Genomic DNA, 18,859 nt, shown 5'->3' with positions numbered 1-18,859 from the left:
TGATTAGAAGGTTAGAACATTCAGTTCAGTCCACAGACCTTTGGCGAGGTGGGGGTCAGGGACAGCAGGGAATAGGGGACGGGGAATAAGCTCTATAAAAACTCTTGGGATGGGCGTGGTGGTTCATGCCTGTAATCCCAGCACTTTGGGAGGTCGAGGCAGGCAGATCACAATGTCAGGAGTTCAAGACCAGCCTGATCAACATGGTGAAACCCTGTCCCTACTAAAAATACAAAAATTAGCTGGGCATGGTGGTACACTCCTGTAATCCCAGCTACTCAGGAGGCTGAGACAGGAGAATCGCTTGAACTCAGGAGGTGGAGGTTGCAATGAGCCGAGATTGCACCACTGCACTCCAGCCTGGGCGACAGAGCAAGACTCCCTCTCAAAAAAAAAAAAAAAAAAAAAAAATTCTTGGCCAGGGGCAGTGGCTCATGCCTGTAATCCCAGCACTTTGGGAGGCCGAGGCGGGCAGATTACTTGAGCTCAGGAGTTTGAGAGCAGCCTGGCCAACATGGTGAAACCTCGTCTCTACTAAAAATACAAAAATTAGCTGGGCGTGGTGTTACACGCCTGTAATCCTAGCTACTCCAGAGGCTGAGGCAGGAGAATCTCTTGAACCCAGAGGTGGAGGATGCAGTGAGCTGAGATGGCACCACTACACTCAAGCCTGGGCGACAGAGTGAGACTCTGTCTCAAAAAAATAAAAAGAAAAAGAAAAGAAAAGGAAAAAAAAGGAAGAAGAAAAAACAAACAAAAAACCTCTTGAACAAGGAGACTTGATGAGCTTTTGTGTTGGTGAATGCATCCACATGCTGGGAGGGCAACGTATCCCAAGTCCAGGGGGACAGAGGCTCCTGCGCTTCCAGACCTCACCCTATGTACTCTTCATCTTGCTGTTCATCAGTGTCCTTTATAATCTTTTAGAATAAACTGGTAAATGTAACAAAAGTGATTCCCTGAGTTTTGTGAGCCATTCTGACAAATTATCGAATGGAGAAGGAGGTCATGGAAACCCTCCATTTATAGTTGGTCAGTCATGTGTACCAGAGGCCTGGTCTTGCAATTGGCATCTGAAGTGGGGATAGTCTTGTGTGACTGAGCCCTTAACTTGTGGGATCTGATGCTAACTCCAGGTAGATAGTGTCAGAATTGAATTAAATTGTAGGGCACCCAGATGGTGTCCAGAGAGTTACAGAATTTTTTGGTGTGCAAAAACCCAACACATTTGCTGTCAGAAGTGTGGTGTGAGTGTAGAGAAATGTGGTTTTATTGAAGAAGTTCTTTTTAGTGAGTTTTTATGTAAACATTTTAAAACTTATGCTTCTTTGCAATATTATGAATATCCTAACTTGCTAACCAAGATGACTGCAAAATATACTCAACTACCCACAGAATTTTCCAGAAACCTAAGTAGGCCAAAAAAGTCCCTCTTTCTTATATTGAAAAAAAAAAAAAGAAAAGCCTGGGCAACATAGTGAGACCTTGACTCTACTAAAAATAAAAAATTAGCAGGGGTTAGTGGTGCACACCTGCGGTCCCAGCTACTTGGGAGGCTGAGGTGGGAGGATCGCTTGAACCTGGTAGGTTGAGGCTACAGTGAGCCAAGATTGTGCCACTGCATTCCAGCTTGGGTGACAGAGCAAGACATGGTCTTAAATAAATAAATAAATATAAATAAATATTAATGCAAACCAAATATTGAAAAAAAGAGATCTATGGGGGGAAAAAGGTAAAGATTCACTAATTCATGTAATAGTGACACTGAACAATGCAGTTTGTCTAGCTATTAAAAACTATGCATTACATAAACTGATAGGAGAATACCTGGTAACTTTATTCTGATGATTAATTCTTATGTAATATGGCATCAAAAAAGCCTTAACAAAATATGAACTGGTCATTTCTTGTTCCACTATACCAGGCAAAATATTTAAAATACAGACATATGTATCCATTTTTTTTTTTTTTAGTTTTTTTTTGTTTTTTGTTTTTTTTTTTTTGAGACGGAGTCTTGCTCTGTTGCCCAGGCTGGAGTGCAGTGGCACAATCTCGGCTCACTGCAACCTCTACCTTCCAGGTTCAAGCAATTCTCCTGCCTCAGCCTACCAAGTAGCTGGGACTACAGGCACATGTCACTATGCCTGGCTAATTTTTTGTATTTTTTAGTAGAGATGAGGTTTCACTGTGTTAGCCAGAATGGTCTTGACCTCCTGACCTCGTGATCCGCCCGCCTAAGCCTCCCAAATTGCTGGGATTACAGGCGGGAGCCAACACGCCCAGCCTATTTTTTCTTTCTTTGAGACAGAGTCTCCGTGTCACCCAGGCTGGAGTAGTGATGCAATCTCGGCTCATTGCAACCCCTACCTCCCAGGCTCAAGGGATTCTCCTGACTTAGCCTCCTAAGTAGCTGGGACTACAGGGTGCACTACCATGCCTGGCTAACTTTTGTATTTTTTGTAGAGACGAGGTGGGGGTGGGGGACAGTTCACCATGCTGGCCAGGCTGGTATCAGACTCCTCGGCTCAAGCAGTCTGCTGGCCTCCCAGCTAAAAAAGTGCTGGGATTACTGGCATAAGCCACCTAGCCTGGCCCATGTTTATTTTAAATATGTTTAAAATACAAGGTAGTGACTTACCCACTGTCTTTCTTAACTTTGAGCACTACTTTATAAGCAAGAATTCTAACTTGGATTATTTTCTTAGTCTGAGTGTTTTTACTAATAAACATAATTTGTATTTGACTTCTTCATACTCTCTTTTGACGTATTTTCTCCCTTACTCCACAGTTTTACCAGATAGTGAATAGTAATCTACACAGTGTTAATAAATATACCTTCTGAAGTTACAGAAACTCGGTTCCCTTTTGAAGAATTTAAATTTAATTTCTTCAGTTTTCTACAGTTAGACAAGTGCAGGAGAGCAGCATCTGATATATCGCAGCTCCGTAGGTCTAGAGTTTGGACTTCAGGATGTAAAATCTGTAACACATAAGTGATTTTGAAAAAATTCTTTCTATAAATATAAATATTCCATATTCAGTGTTTTGGTGGTCATAACAGACAAGTGGCTGATGTAAAATATAGCAAAGAATACAGAAGCATATCCATGTGGAGACAGACACATCAAGCAGGGGAAAACCACATCTACTTCCAGCGGGAGGTGCAGCTTTCAGTGCCAGCAAAGTCCTTCTTGGGACACAAAAGTACTGTTGAGATGGCTAATTCAGGGAAAGGATCCGTAGACCTGAGAAGCTTAACCAATGTGGCAGTGAGTAATAATCTTCTGGTAGTTGCTAGCATTAGAGACTCTCCTTATGTGCCTCTGTGCTTAGGAAGTATGAGTCTTTAATCAGTTGTATACCAAGTGCTTACAGAGCACTAGTATTGCTTATCTAGAACATTTACCTTCTATATCATTATTTTTGGGAGCTAATACCCCAGTATTACTGGGTGTTTTCTTGAGGTTGACAAATAATAGATTAATTCCTAAGCATTCTGAGCTCTTTCCTGGGAGTATTTTTCTGTTCTTTTTTTCCAAAATAGAAATGGCTTTACCTTTCTGAAAATAAAATAATGTATTATTATTGTAAAGCATTCAATTTAGAAAAATTATAATAAATTATAAGAATAATGATTTCTATTTATTAGATGCTTACCAGGAAAGGTACTGTCATATACATTATGTTATTTTTTATTTTATTTTATTTATTTTTTGAGATGGAGTTTTACTCTTGTTGCCCAGGCTGGAGTGCAATGGCATGATCTCGGCTCACTGCAACCTCCGCCTCCGGGGTTCAAGCAATTCTCCTGCCTCAGCCTCCCAGTAGCTGGGATTACAGGCATGCACCACCACACCTGGCTAATTTTGAATTTTTTAGTAGAGATGGAGTTTCTCCATGTTGGTCAGGCTGGTCTTGAACTCCTGACTTCAGGTGATCCACCCACCTCGGCCTCCCAAAGTGCTGGGATTACAGGTGTGAGCCACAGTGCCTGGCCTACATTATGTTATTTAATATTCTCTCTCTCTCTCTCAACCCCCGCCCCCCAAGGGATTGGTCATTGCCATTTTACCAATGGGAATTAAGACCCTGAGAGCTTAAGCAGCCAACATAAAGAACATAGCCAAAGGAGCAGAGCTGGGATTGGAACCCACCCAGGTCCTTTTAATTCCAAAGCCTAAACTTTTGACCTCTATAACTAAAATTACCCATAATACCAATACCCAGAGATAAAATTATATTAGTTTTTTAAAAATGTTAGATCGGGGGTACACATGCAGGTTTGTTACAGGGATATACTGTGTGATGCTGAAGTTTAGGCTTCAACTGAACCCATCACCCAAATAGTGAACACAGTACTTGACAGGTAGTTTTTCAACCCTTGCTTCCCCTCCTCCTTCCTCCCTTTTGAAGTCCCCAGTGTGTATTTTTCCCATCTTTATGTCTGTGTGCAACCAATGATTAGCTCCCACTTATAAGTGAGAACATGCGGTATTTGGTTTTCTGTGTCTGCATTAATTCACTTAGGATAATGGCTTCCAGCTACATCCATGCTGCTGTAAAGGACATGGTTTTATGGCTGTACATATTCATTTTGATGTTTTTTGAGTTTAAAAAACCCTTTGAAGAACAACAGGATCAGATCACATATAAGATGAGTACTTTTTATAAAATCTATAGATTGTAGTTGTATATTATTCCATTTTCTGCAAGTACCATAACTTATTAAATGCATCCTACACTGGCAAACACTTGAGCTGAACATTTAGGTGGTTTTAGGTAGGCAATGTTGTGCCATGATTAAGAACATGTGCTTTGCAGGCAGACTGTCCAAGTTGGAACCCTATGATTGCGATCAAGCTCAGTTTTCTCTCTGTGCTTTACTAGCCTTATTATTATAACAGGATATGTTGTGAGAAATAAAGGTGTCTTGCTTATAATATATGCTATACATAACTATGCTTATTATCATAAATTATATTATAATGAATATATTTGTGTACTTTTCTATTATTTCCCTGAGATTTCTATAGGAAGTAAATTGTTGAGTTAATAATAAGCAAATCTTTAGAATTTTTAATAGTTAATGCCAAACTGTCCTTCTAAAAGTTTTTTTTAAATCAATTTACACTCTCACTAGCAGGAGATAAAAGTGACAGTTTCTCCACACTATTGCTAACATTGGGTTTGGGGATTTTTTTCAAGTCTCTGCCAAACTGAAAGGCAAACTGTCACTTTGATGACTAGTAAGGTTAAATATCCTTTGTTCCTGATTCTTCTGGTTTTTTATTTGGTTATTTTGTTTCTTCTTATTGGTTTGGAGGGATTCTTTATATTGTCAAGATAAAAAAGCCCCTAGATTTTCATACATATTGTAAATATTTTTCCAAGTTTTTGACTTTGTTTCTTTTTTTTTCTTCTTGCCATAAGGAAGTCTGTATTTTTAAGTAATCAAACCCATCCATCTTTTTTTTCTTGGTTTCCAACTTTGGTATCATGTTTAAAAAGGCCTTCTCCATCCAGAGAGTACAAAAAGATTTACAAAATACTTAAAAAACAGCCATCCAAAGATGTGTGTAACTTTGTAACAGATGCTGTATCTGGCTTTTTGAATACTGTCATATGCAGGACTCTTGTTAAGAATGGAGTCTAGAGGGAAAGTACCCAGAAAAATCATGTCTTATTTTTCTATTTCATTCACCTTCTTCACCCCTCCTTTTTAATTCAGCTAAAATTAGGTTTGAAAAATAGTAAGGATTGCCATCAAACAAAAACCTACGTCACTGAGGTATAAGCTAAAGGGATACAAAGAAATGTGGATGGTGGAAAAGTGAAGAAAATCACCATTTTTCCACAGTGTCATAATGGTTCATCTACAAGTCACATATAACATTACATACTTTAACAGAACCATCAACAATAAGAACCCAGAGATACTATTCTACTTCCACAGAGCCAAGCAAACTACACCACTAAGATATCTATGTTCAAATGCAAGCTAACACGAAGAAAATAAATCATTATAATAAAGGTATATCAGGTTAATGCAGAAGAAACGTTAAAGACACGTTGAGGCCGGGCACGGTGGCTCAAGCCTGTAATCCCAGCACTTTGGGAGGCCGAGATGGGCGGATCACGAGGTCAGGAGATCGAGACCATCCTGGCTAACATGGTGAAACCCCGTCTCTACTAAAAAGTACAAAAAACTAGCCGGGCGAGGTGGCGGGCGCCTGTAGTCCCAGCTACTCAGGAGGCTGAGGCAGGAGAATGGCGTGAACCCGGGAGGCGGAGCTTGCAGTAAGCTGAGATCTGGCCACTGCACTCCAGCTTGGGCGACAGAGCGAGACTCCGTCTCAAAAAAAAAAAAAGACACGTTGAAGTGCAATTCCAATGTGAAGTCACAGGGTTGGTCACATGCTCTAATCTAGCATGCAGGCTGGGCACAGTGGCTCACACTTATAATCCTCGATCTTTGGGAGGCCAAGGTGGGCGGATTGCTTGAGCCCGGAGGTTCAAGACCAGCCTAGGCAACATGGTAAAACCCTGTCTCTACAAAAAATACAAAAATTAGCTGGGTGTGGGAGCGGGTGCCTGTAGTCCCAGCTACTCAGGAGGCTGAGGTGGGAGGGTCACCTGAGCCAGGAGGTTGAGGCTGTGGTGAGACATGATTATGCCACTGCACTCTACCCTGGGTGATAGAGTGAGACCCTGTCTCAAAAAAGAAACAAACAAAAACCACAGAAAAACACATGCTGGAGTGCTGTCATCACAGCTTGCTTCCTTTTGATTACAGGCTTTAGGCAGAAGGTGAAGTGAAGTCAGGGCCACTGTGGAGTCCTAATTAGGGAAAGGGAGTCAGGCTGGCAGGACCAGGGGAAAACAAATAAACTACAGGTCTGCCTTTCTTCATGGTCCAGAACATATAAACAAAAAGAGAGGCTGGGTGTGATGGCTCACGCCTGTAATCCCAACACTTTGGGAGGCCGAGGCAGGTGGATCACAAGGTCAGGAGATCGAGATCATCCTGGCTAACACAATGAAACCCCGTCTCTACTAAAAATACAAAAAAAAAAATTAGCCGGGCAGGGTGGTGGGCACCTGTAGTCTACTAGCTACTACCAGCTACTCGGGAGGCAGGAGAATGGCGTGAACCTGGGAGATGGAGCTTGCAGTGAGCAGAGATCGCGCCACTGCACTCCAACCTGGGCAACAGAGCGAGACTATGTCTTAAAAAAAAAAAAAAAAAAAAGAGGAAGCAGATAAGCTATGGGTCTGCCTTTATGGTCCAGAACATATAGCCTTCCTGCACAGACAACGTACATAACTCACAAACTTCCTGCTTACCACCAAACACTTCGATTTATCATCAAACACCTCGGCTGACAGAAGGATGCAAGTTAGCTCACTGCTACCTTGGAATTGTCAATCAGCCCAAGTTCCATTCTATAAAATCTCCAACAAGCCTTTGTCTCCTGGCAGTTGGGTCCTCTCTTGCTGGTTCTGCCCGTTGCTCCCTTGCAATGTGTTTTCATATTTTATCTAATAAATCTGCCTTTCTTTACCAACAACTGTCTTGGTAAATTATTTTGCCACCATCCCACCAGCCCGGATAGTTACCGCTCACCCTCAACAGCAACTGGCAGTTCTAGTCTCTGCAGACTAGATGGTGATGGCTGCAAAGTGGTGATGGCTGCAAATCCAAAGACAATATTTAAATGTAAGTAGTGTAGAAACTACTATCATTTTCAGTTTTTGAAACACAAATAGCAAAAATACAAAAGATAACACAGGAGTAGTATTGAAGGAAATTATCTACTCTGCTATTTAATAACCTTTAAAAATCAGGGGCTGAAGGTTAAGCCCTAATCTGAGGGGCTGTTTAGCAGAAGGAAGAGTGATTAACTATCTTTTTCTGGTGCCTGGGGCTCTCTGCCTTGCACCTCATCACTCCAGACCCTTTCCAGGCTTCCACCTCCTATGTCAGCTCAATAGGGCTGAAACAGACTCGGGTCTTGCCTCCTTTACTCTTACCACTACCAGAGAGTATACAGAGATATGCTCACAGGCCAAAACAAGACACCTAGAGAGCACCACTATTTCAAAAGAAAAACAAAGATTACTGATTCCATCAGGAGCAGAGGAATTAAAACAGAGAGGCCAAAGATGTTAATAAGCATAATATTATGCTAAAAGAAATAACAAACGATTAATAAAACAATAAGAAACTATAAAAAGGTGAATTGGAAATATTAAATATGAAAATATAGCAGTTGAAAAAAGAACAGTATAGATGAGAAGAGTGGTTTTTTTTTTTTTTTTTTTTTTTGAGGCAGAGTCTCGCTCTGTCGCCCGGACTGGAGTGCAGTGGCCAGATCTCAGCTCACTGCAAGCTCCGCCTCCCGGGTTTACGCCATTCTCCTGCCTCAGCCTCCCGAGTAGCTGGGACTACAGGCGCCGGCCACCTCACCCGGCTAGTTTTTTTGTATTTTTAGTAGAGACGGGGTTTCACCGTGTTAGCCGGGATGGTCTCGACCTCCTGACCTCGTGATCCGCCCGTCTCGGCCTCCCAAAGTGCTGGGATTACAGGCTTGAGCCACCGCGCCCGGCCGAGAAGAGTGGTTTTTAACTACTGGTCATTATCCATGAATGGATTACAAAATCAGTTTAGCAGACTGTGATCAATATTTTTTCAATAAAATTAGACTAAATAGAATACAATTAAATAGAAAAGACCAAAATGTACTACACATTATATTGTTACACCTAAGTGTGGTTTGTGTACTAGAGTCATAATGTAACATATATTTCTTACTGTGAGTCTTGACCAAAAAGTTTTAAACCTTTTGAAAACATGGAGATAAGGCCGGGCGCGGTGGCTCAAGCCTGTAATCCCAGCACTTTGGGAGGCCGAGACGGGCGGATCACGAGGTCAGGAGATCGAGACCATCCTGGCTAACACTGTGAAACCCCGTTTCTACTAAAAACTACAAAAAACTAGCCGGGCGAGGTGGCGGGCACCTGTAGTCCCAGCTACTCCGGAGGCTGAGGCAGGAGAATGGCGTAAACCCGGGAGGCGGGGCTTGCAGTGAGCTGAGATCCGGCCACTGCACTCCAGCCCGGGCGACAGAGCAAGACTCCGTCTCAAAAAAAAAAAAAAAAGAAAGAAAACATGGAGGTCACAAGGGTACAGGTACCATGAAGACAAGTGTGTATGGAAGGCTAATGGGAGCTGACCAGAGCAACACCATTTTGTTCCTGAAAGTCATTCTGCAACTGCTTGACTGTGGAATGTACTTGCTGATGCTGCAGATGAAATTGCTGCCACTTGTGAAAAGACTATGCTATGCTGATGACTGAACTTTTTTCAAACCTCTGAATCAAGGATTTCTGCCTAGAAACCCTTATTCTAACTAATGAATTGTTTGATAACCCTCTCCCACCTTTCTCTTTAAAAGACCTCATATATCTCTTAGGACATATGAATTAAATAGTTAGGACACGATTTCAGATGCCTCTGGAATCTGTGTTCCTTGAATTCAATTCTAAAACCACCAATAAACTTTTTTGCTTGGATTTTCAGTCTCCATGACTCTGGTTGACACAAGAGAAGTAACTGAGACAATGGTAGAAGATTTTTTAGGAACTATTACATGTTGCAAGAAGTCAGGGACCCCGAACAGAGGGACCAGCTGGAGCCACGGCAGAGGAACATAAATTGTGAAGATTTCATGGACATTTATCACTTCCCAAATAATACTTTCATAATTTCTTACACCTGTCTTTATTTTAATCTCTTAATCCTGTTATCTTCATAAGGTGAGGATGTACGTCACCTCAGGACCACTGAGATGATTGCATTAACTATACAAATTGATTGTAAAACATGTGTGTTTGAACAACATGAAGTCAGTGCACCTTGAAAAAGAACAGAATAACAGCGATTTTAGGGAACAGGGAAGACAATCGTAAGGTCTGACTGCCTGTGGGGTCAGGCAAAAAGAGCCATATTTTTCTTCTTGCAGAGAGCCCATAAACGGACGTGCAAGTAGGAGAGATATCGCTAAAATTCCTTTTCCTAGCAAGGAATATTAATATTAAGACCCTAGGAGAAGAATTGCATTCCTGGGGGGAGGTCTATAAATGGACGCTCTGGGAGTGTCTGTCCTATGTAGTTGAGATAAGGGCTGAACTATGCTCTGGTCTCCTGCAGTACCCTCAGGCTTACTAGGATTGGGAAACCCCAGCCCTGGTAAATTTGAGGTCAGACCAGTTCTCTGCTCTCAAACCCTGTTTTCTGTTAAGATGTTTATCAAGACAATTTGTATACTGCTGAACATAGACCCTTATCAGGAGTTCTGATTTTGTCCTTGTCCTGTTTCCTCAGAAGCATGTGATCTTTCCTCTGCTTTTTGCCCCTTAACGTATGTGACCTACTCCCTGTTCGTACACCCCCTCCCCTTTTGAAATCCTTAATAAAAACTTGGTTTTGCGGCTCAGGTGGGTATCACTGTCCTACCGATATGTGATGTCGCCCCCAGTGGCTCAGCTGTAAAATTCCTCTCTTTGTACTCTTTCTCTTTATTTCTCAGACTGGCCGACACTTAGGGAAAATAGAAAGAACCTATGTTGAAATATTGGGGGCGGGTTCCCCTGATAATTACATATGGACATTTTGGTTATCTGGAAGGAAAAAAAAACCCTTATACTTTATAATATTCTAAAGTGCAGGCCAGGTGTGGTGGCTTACACCTGTAATGCCAGCACTTTGGGAGGCTAAGGCGGATGGATCACTTGAGCTCAGGAGTTTGAGACCAGCCTGGGCAACATGGTGAAACCCTGTCTCTACAAAAAAATGCAAAAATTAGCCAGGCATGGTGGTGCACACCTATAGTCCCATCTACTCAGGAGGCTGAAGAGGGATCACCTAAGTCCAGGCAGCGGAGGTTGCAGTGAGCTGAGATTGCACCACTGTACTCCAGCCTGGGCAATGGAGCATGACCCTGTATCAAAAAAAAAAAAAAAGAAAAAATTAAAAACGATGACCAGTCTTACCATATACCATTATTCCAAAATTCTAAAACCATATCTATAGAAAATATAATATGCTTGCTTTACAGTTATTCATATTCTTACCTCACTTATATTTGAATCTGTTATCCGTCCCTGCATGCTCATTATTTTAATCAGTCTATCTTTTATGTTGGGAGGCAAAGGCTTAATGTCTGTGAGATATCTGGAAATATTCTTCATGAAGCACCAAAGGCATCTGAAATACAAATACAATACAGTAAATCACACTGGCCTGTACTGATTCCTAACACTTGTCTTAATGCTATTTGTTAGCACTCAGTTCTTTCATAAAAGTGTGTACATTTTGGCTGGGTGTGGTGGCTCACTCCTGTAATCCCAACACCTTGGGAGGGCCAGGCAGAAGGATGGCTTGAGCTCAGGAGTTTGAGACCAGCCTGAGCAACATGGTGAAACCGTCTCTACAAAAAAAAAAAAAAAAAAAAAAAAATACAAAAATTAGCTGAGCATGGTGGTGTAGGCCCGTAGTCCCAGCTACTTGGGAGGCTGAGGTGGGAGGATCGCTTGGGCCCAGAAGGTCAAGACAGAAGGGAGCTGTGATTGTGCCATTGCACTCCAGCCTGGGCAACAGAACAAGATCCTGTCTCAAAAAAAAAGTGTATACATTTTATATTAATACTATATTTACAGCTTTAGCTCTGTAAGCTTCAAAAACCTAGTCTGTGTTAAATTACGGACAAGATGCTCTTGTGACCTACTCCCTGTTCGTACACCCCCTCCCCTTTTGAAATCCTTAATAAAAACTTGGTTTTGCGGCTCAGGTGGGTATCACTGTCCTACCGATATGTGATGTCGCCCCCAGTGGCTCAGCTGTAAAATTCCTCTCTTTGTACTCTTTCTCTTTATTTCTCAGACTGGCCGACACTTAGGGAAAATAGAAAGAACCTATGTTGAAATATTGGGGGCGGGTTCCCCTGATAATTACATATGGACATTTTGGTTATCTGGAAGGAAAAAAAAACCCTTATACTTTATAATATTTTTTCTATGCATACCTCATTTACCAAAATGTATTTTAAATGACCAACAAGAGTGTTTTTCCTAACTGTCTAATTTCTAAGACACATGCTCCTAAATAAGCATTATATTGGGACCCACTAATTGAAGTTTTATCTGTCAATCCAGCAAACTTGTTTTCACTATTTTTCTTGAATAGTGGATAATGAAATCACTAGAGAAAGAACCATAATCACAAAGATTCAGCAAATATTACAAATCACAGAGATATCAAACTTTGTGCCAGGGTTGTACAGGCAGAAAGCAGAATTATCAGGCAACAACTAAGAATCTTATGACCAACATATCTTACCTGTGGACTGAAATTCCAACCATCTGAAAAACTCATACTTTAAACAAACAAATACAAATCTTATTAATTCACATATATAAAATTTTACATTCATGAGTGAATGTGATCATATAACTGTGATTAATTTTTTAGCTCAATTTTAATGTTTTCTTTTTCCTCTTTTGGTTGCCTACACAGTTTCCTCTCTTGTCCTTCCCCCTCCATTAATTTAGCTCTCCACACCAATGCAGCATATATTCTTTCTTATTTTTCTCTGTTCTTGTGTACACACACACACACACACACACACACACACTTAAAGGCTTGTGTGGGGGAGGGTTCAATGTCTCCTAAAATGGCACCACAGTGCACTTACTTTTCTACACCGTCTTTTATTCAGTATCTTATGAAATCCCTTCAAGGCATCAAACACAGTACTGATTCTCCTTTAATGGCCACATCATATTTCACGGTACAGATGATCTATTTAGTGACTTGCATGCTGACAAGCATTACCACTATTTCTAGGATATGTTGTCAGATTATTTTTCAGAAAGTCTGGAAAACATTTCATATTTCTATTAGTAGTGTCAGAAAGCTCCTTTCCTTTTACATCCTTCCAGAAGTAGATATTACGGCTAGTTTATTTATTTTTTGAGACAGAGTCTTGCTCTGTTGCCCAGGCTGGAGTACAGTGGCATGATCTCGGCTCACTGCAACCTCTGCCTCCCGGGTTCAAGCAATTCCTCTGCCTCAGCCTCCCAAGTAGCTGGGACTATAGGTGTGTGCCACCACACCTGGCTAATTTTTGTATTTTTAATAGAGACAAGGTTTCACCATATTGGCCAGGATGGTCTCGAACTCCTGACTTGGGATTACAGGCATAAGCCACTGTGCCTGGCCCTATTTACTTATTTTATATTTAATTTATTTTAATTTATTCTTTCCATTTCTTTGTTATCTCCATTTCCCACTCCCATTCCCCACCCACTTAGGAAACCATTTTCATGTTTAATGTGTATCCTTTCATTGTATATTTTCTTTTAATGTGTTTGTTGTATGCATGTATTACTAACTTATAAACATGGGACTTGTCATATATTTGTTTAGTTTTTCACTCAGCACTATGTTTTCAAGATCACCTACTCTTAAATGTTGGAAGGCCTAATAGGTGAAAATGATGTCTCACTATTACTTTAACTCGTATTTCTCTAATTACCAGTAAACTTAACATCCTTGCATGAGCTTGCTGGCTATCTGGATATGCTTTTCTACAAACAATCTATACATATCCTTTGCCTGTTTTGTTATTTTTAAAAATCGATACATAATAGATGTACATATTTTCAGAGTACATGTGATAATTTGATACATTCATATAACGTGTACAGATCAAATCAGGGTAATTGGTTTATCCATCATCTTAAATATTTATCTTTTGTTTATGCTAGGAACATTCAAATTATTCTCTTCTAACCATTTTGAAGTGTATAATAGATTACTGTTAACTATAGTCACCCTACTGATCTATCGAACACTACTATTTATTTTATCTGTGTATTTATACCCATTAATCAACCTCTCTCTATGCCCCCATCCCCTACCCTTCCCAGCCTCTGTTAGCCACCCATCTACTCTCTATCTTCATGATATCCACTTTTTTTTTAGCTCCCACATATGAATGAGAACATGTGACATTTGTCTTTCTGTGTCTGGCTTACTTAACAAAATGACCTCCAGTTCCATCCATGTTGCTGCATATGACAGAATTCATTCATTTTCTCCCTCCCTCCTTCCCTCCCTCCCTCCCTTCCTTCCTCCCTCTCTCCTCCCTCCTTCCCTACCTCCTTCTCTCGAGACAGGGTCTTGCTCTGTTGCCTAGGTTGGGGTGCAATGGTGCAATCACAGCTCACTGCAGCCTTAACCTCCTGGGCTCAAGAGATCCTCCTGCCTCAGCTTCTAAAGGCATGCTTACCACATTTTACTAAGATTTCATTATTATTTTATTTTATTTTTCAAGACGGAGTCTTGCTCTGTTGCCATGCTGGAGTGCAGTGGTGCGATCTTGGCTCACTGCAACCTCCGCTACCGGGGTTCAAGCAATTCTCCTGCCTCGGCCTCCTGAATAGCTGGGATTACAGGCACGTGCCACCATGCCTGGCTAATTTTTGTGTCCTTAGTAGAGACGGGGTTTCACCATGTTGGCCAGGATGGTCTCGAACTCCTGACCTCGTGATCTGCCCACCTGGGCCTCCCAAAGTGCTGGGATTACAGGCGTGAGCCACCATGCCCGGCCCATATTTTGGTTATTACAAATAGTGCTGCAATAAACATGAGAATGCAGATATCTCCTTTATATATTTATATATTTTATTTTGGATATTTACCCAGTGGTGAAATTGCTGAGTCATACAGTAGTTCCATTTTTAGTTTTTTGAGGATCATTTTGTTACTTTTTGACAAATTTGTAAGAGCTCTTTGTTGTGGCCAAATACATGCTCTGAATATTCAGAGGATGTATATTATCTACATGAGAGATGTAATGTTCTCTTTGTTATAGATGTGTGTGTATAAGTATCTCTCTCCATGTATGTATATGTTTGCACATAAATATGTTTAATGTATATATGTTTATTTACAGTATTATCTAATTCTACTATATTCTTATTTTTCTACTAAATATGTGGAATTTCTAGTTTATATTTGTAATTTAAAATCAAGTTTTCCTTTCACTTCTGCAAGTTTTTCCTTGTTGTTTTATAATAAAAAATTTCAAAAATACAGAAATATAAAACAGGATGATATACATCTATGTACCCCAAACGTAGAATTTTGTTACTCTTTTATCATATTTGTGTCAGATATCTCAAGATATAAAACATTTCTGATTAAGATTGAGCATGGTGGCTTATGTCTATAATCCCAGCACTTTGGGAGACAGAGGCAGGAGGCTCACTTGAGCCCAGGAATTCAAGACCAACCTGGGCAACATAGCAAAACCCTGTCTCATTTTACAAATAACACAAAAATTAGCTGGGTGTAGTGGCGTTCACTTGTAGTCCCAGCTACCTGGGGTCGGGGGATGCTGAGGTGGGAGGATTGAGCCCAGGAGGTGAGGCTGCAGTAAAGTGAGGCTGCAGTAAGCTGTGATTCTGCCATTGCACTCCAGCCTGGGTGAGAGAGCTAGACCTTGTCTCAAAAAAAGAAAAAAAAAATTTCAGATAAAATTAAAGCTCCTTTTGCATACTTGCCTGGTTTACTCTATGTATCTCTCTTTGTAGAGACAATTACTACCATAAAGTTTTAAAAATAGTTCCTGTCCATTATTTAATTATACTTTTAATACTTATATATATCTATAAATGAATTATTGGTTTTTAAAATATAAATAAAGTTCCCTTAAATCATTTCACAGGAGTTGCTACAGCAGCACAGAAAGCTTTTTTAATATTACAATTCTCTCAAAGCTGTACTATGAGTCAAGGGTAAAGAAAAAAGGCCAAAAAAATTTCCAATTCTCAAATTATAGCTTCTATGGCAGGAAAGTATTAGAATACACCTCCACCTGTAACATAAAGCAAGCACACCACCAGATATCTCCAACTAGGATCTTAAGATTCCCTCTAAATTGTTCTCTAGAAATACCATTTGTGCTTTTAATCTGCCTTTAAAATTTTTATTTATGTATCTTGAGACAAGGTCTCACTCTGTTGCCCAGGCTGGAGCGCAGTGGCACGATCACAACTCACTGCAGCCTCAACCTCCAAGGCTCAAGTGATCCTCTTACCTCAGCCTCCCAAGTAGTTGGGACTACAGGCATGCACTACCACAATCAGCTAATTTTCTGTATTTTTTGTAGAGATGGGTTCTCAATATGTTGCCCAGGCTGGTCTTGAACTCCTGGGCTGAAGTGAGCCTCCTGCCTTGGCCTCCCAAACAGCTGGTATTACATGCATGAGCCCTGCGCTCAGCCTTAATCTGCTTTTTAAATAGGAACACAGAACAAAAAAGATTGTTTGCAAATAAACATTTGAAAGAATATAGCAACAGCTGATCAGAGTCCAGGCATTGAAACAAAGCAATGATTGTAGAAGCAGACAATATAAACAACTCTGGAGCAAGAAACTCAAAAGCAGAGACTTTGCAGTAATGTGTGTGCTGGTTATTTCCATTGACCTAAAAGCTCTACCTGGAACACATATAAACTAGGAGGATCTTGTTAACTTATTACCTGAGTAGAAAGAAGTCACTGCCACCAACATTGTGCAATTTTATTAACCATTCAAGTCCAGTAGCATCTGGTAAAATTAGGACAGAATTGGGATTAAAAAATGAACAAATATTCAGTATCGAACAGTTCAAAGAAGCCACTACATACTCTTTTCACAAATATGTTTCACAAAGCCAGTACAGTACTAGCCATTAACCCAGTACACCAAGGGTACGGAAGTAGTAAAGATGCAACAAGAAAAATAGCTATGTTAGAAAGACCAACATTTTAGAAAAAGAGTAAAACTCTTCCAGTTTCTTCCCTTTAGCTCCTAAAACAACATCGCACAGTCTGGATCTACCTATCTAGCCCTATATCAGCTTCTAGAATATTTGTCAGGAGCAAAAAATAAAATGACCCTGGCCAGTGTAGTATGGATATTTAGGAAGAAAAGCGGGGAGAAAGTCAGTTCTCAGAACAAATTAGTCAGCTTCAGCCTCATCACCAGGATCTCTGGATTCTTTGCTCTTCCGCATTTCTTCAATGTGCTTATCTTTCTCTGCCAACACTCCAGTGTGTTAGTCATTTGCGCCTTCCTGTTGTCTTTGTTAGCTTCCATTTTGTGGGTCAGTTTCTTTTCTGCTGTTTTACTGAAGCTGTTCTTCTACTGATTTCTGAAGCACTTCTTTCTCCTGCTCTCATTTTTCACCAAGCTGCTTCAAGACCTCAGCTTCGCAAGGCTTGGTTCTTTCTTCTGAAGCTTCTGATTTATTCTGAATTTCCTCCAGGGAAAGATCTTTCTTCTTTGGAGGGGAAATGAGGAACTTTGGGATGGATTCTTTTGATGGGGTCTGAGAATCAAATCAGCTCAAAAGCCTGGCCTGAGGCACACTTCTCTAGTGCTTTCACTTGGATATCAGAAGCCATGATGAATAAAAGACAAGAGACTGGCAGTGTATTCTACAAAATCCACTGGGATAAGGAAAACCCTGCTCGCCGAGCCACCTGACCACACTCTGAGCTGTTTGCTATATTTATAAAATGTAAGAGTAGTATATTAAGTTTATTAAGTTTCCTAACGTGACTAAATTTGACTAAACTACACGACAGGTTTCCTTTTTGTAAGACTGGTGTTAGTTGCAAATTCATGATATTTTCTTGTGGAATATTCCTTTTATTATTAAGTAATGTCTCTCTTTATCTGTATTCATGTTTTTCACTTTAGAGACTATTCTGTTTGATTTCAGTATTGCTCCATCATGTTTCCTTGGTTTCTTTTGCTTAACATTATGTTTGCGAAATTTATCTGCATTGTTGTATGTAGCTATGGATTATTCATTTTCATTTTCACGTTGTTCATGTCCATTTTCACTAATGTATAATATTCTGTTGTTTGACCAATTTATTCTACAGTGAATATACAGTTGGGTTGTTTGTAACTCTTTACTATTATGAATAATACCAATATGAATATTCTTAGACATGTCTTTCGGTACACACGTATCTGTGTTTCAACTGAGTATATATATCTAGTAGTGGAACTGCTGGCTCATAGGGTAGTCATATGTTTAGCTTAATGCCAGTTTTTCAAAGTGGTTGTACCCAGTCACAATCCTACCATTGGTGAATGAGCATGCTTGTGGTCCATATCCTTGCCAACATTTGGCATTGTTAATCTTTTAAATTTTAGTCATTTTAGTGAGTATATAATAGCAATGCAATGTGGCTTTAAATTGCAATCTCTGATTAATATGGGAACATATTCATCTTTTTATTGTCTGGTTGGATATCCTCTTTTGTGGAGTATCTACTCAAGTATTTTGCCCTCTTTCATTTTGGGTTAACTATGTTTCTTACTGATATATAGGAATTCCTGTTATATGCCGGATATGAACCTTCTGTTTGTTATATATGTTGCAAATATATTCCCCCATTCTGTGGACTGCCTTTCTACTTTCTTAATCATGTCTTTTGCTGAAAGAAGTACATTCTAATATAGTCCAATTTATCAGTATTTTCCATTACAGCAGGTGATTTTTTGTCCTGTTTATAAACTTTCCCTGTCCTAAGTTCATGAAGATATTCTCTGATGTTTTCTTCTAGAAGAATTCACTAAGTTTATTGTCTCGCTTTTACTTTTTAACTTACAAACCACCAGGAATTGATTTTTTATTTACATTTTTATTTTACTTTAAGTTCCGGGATATTCATCTAGGTATTAAAGCCCCACATGCATTATCTATTTGTCCTGATGCGATCCCTCCCCTTGCTCC

At 40.1% G+C, this 18,859-nt stretch overlaps 1 protein-coding gene and 1 pseudogene across 7 annotated transcripts in view; both read right to left on the bottom strand.

Annotated features, from left to right (window-relative positions):
* AMN1 (antagonist of mitotic exit network 1 homolog) overlaps window positions 1–18,859 on the bottom strand; it is a 67,335-nt gene that overhangs the window by 34,983 nt on the left and 13,493 nt on the right. For 4 of the 7 annotated variants that reach the window (XM_033222479.1, XM_033222481.1, XM_033222482.1 and 1 more), the window contains 3 exons: window positions 16,608–16,674; window positions 11,134–11,266; window positions 2,836–2,980 (listed from right to left, as the gene is read on the bottom strand). In XM_033222479.1, the coding sequence (XP_033078370.1) occupies window positions 2,836–2,980; window positions 11,134–11,266; window positions 16,608–16,674 (345 nt within the window). Of the gene's footprint in view, window positions 1–2,835; window positions 2,981–11,133; window positions 11,267–12,752; window positions 12,935–16,607; window positions 16,675–18,859 lie in introns of all 7 variants that reach the window. The other 3 variants (XM_033222483.1, XM_033222485.1, XM_033222486.1) reach the window with 2 other exon arrangements.
* On the bottom strand, window positions 16,683–18,800 carry LOC117090318 (annotated as a pseudogene).

The sequence above is a fragment of the Trachypithecus francoisi genome, unplaced genomic scaffold (genome assembly GCF_009764315.1).
Source record: "Trachypithecus francoisi isolate TF-2019V2 unplaced genomic scaffold, Tfra_2.0 Lachesis_group11, whole genome shotgun sequence".
In the NCBI taxonomy this organism is placed as follows: domain Eukaryota; kingdom Metazoa; phylum Chordata; class Mammalia; order Primates; family Cercopithecidae; genus Trachypithecus; species Trachypithecus francoisi.
The sequence above is the reverse complement of the archived record's forward strand: the minus strand, read 5'-3'. Positions and strand labels throughout refer to the sequence as shown.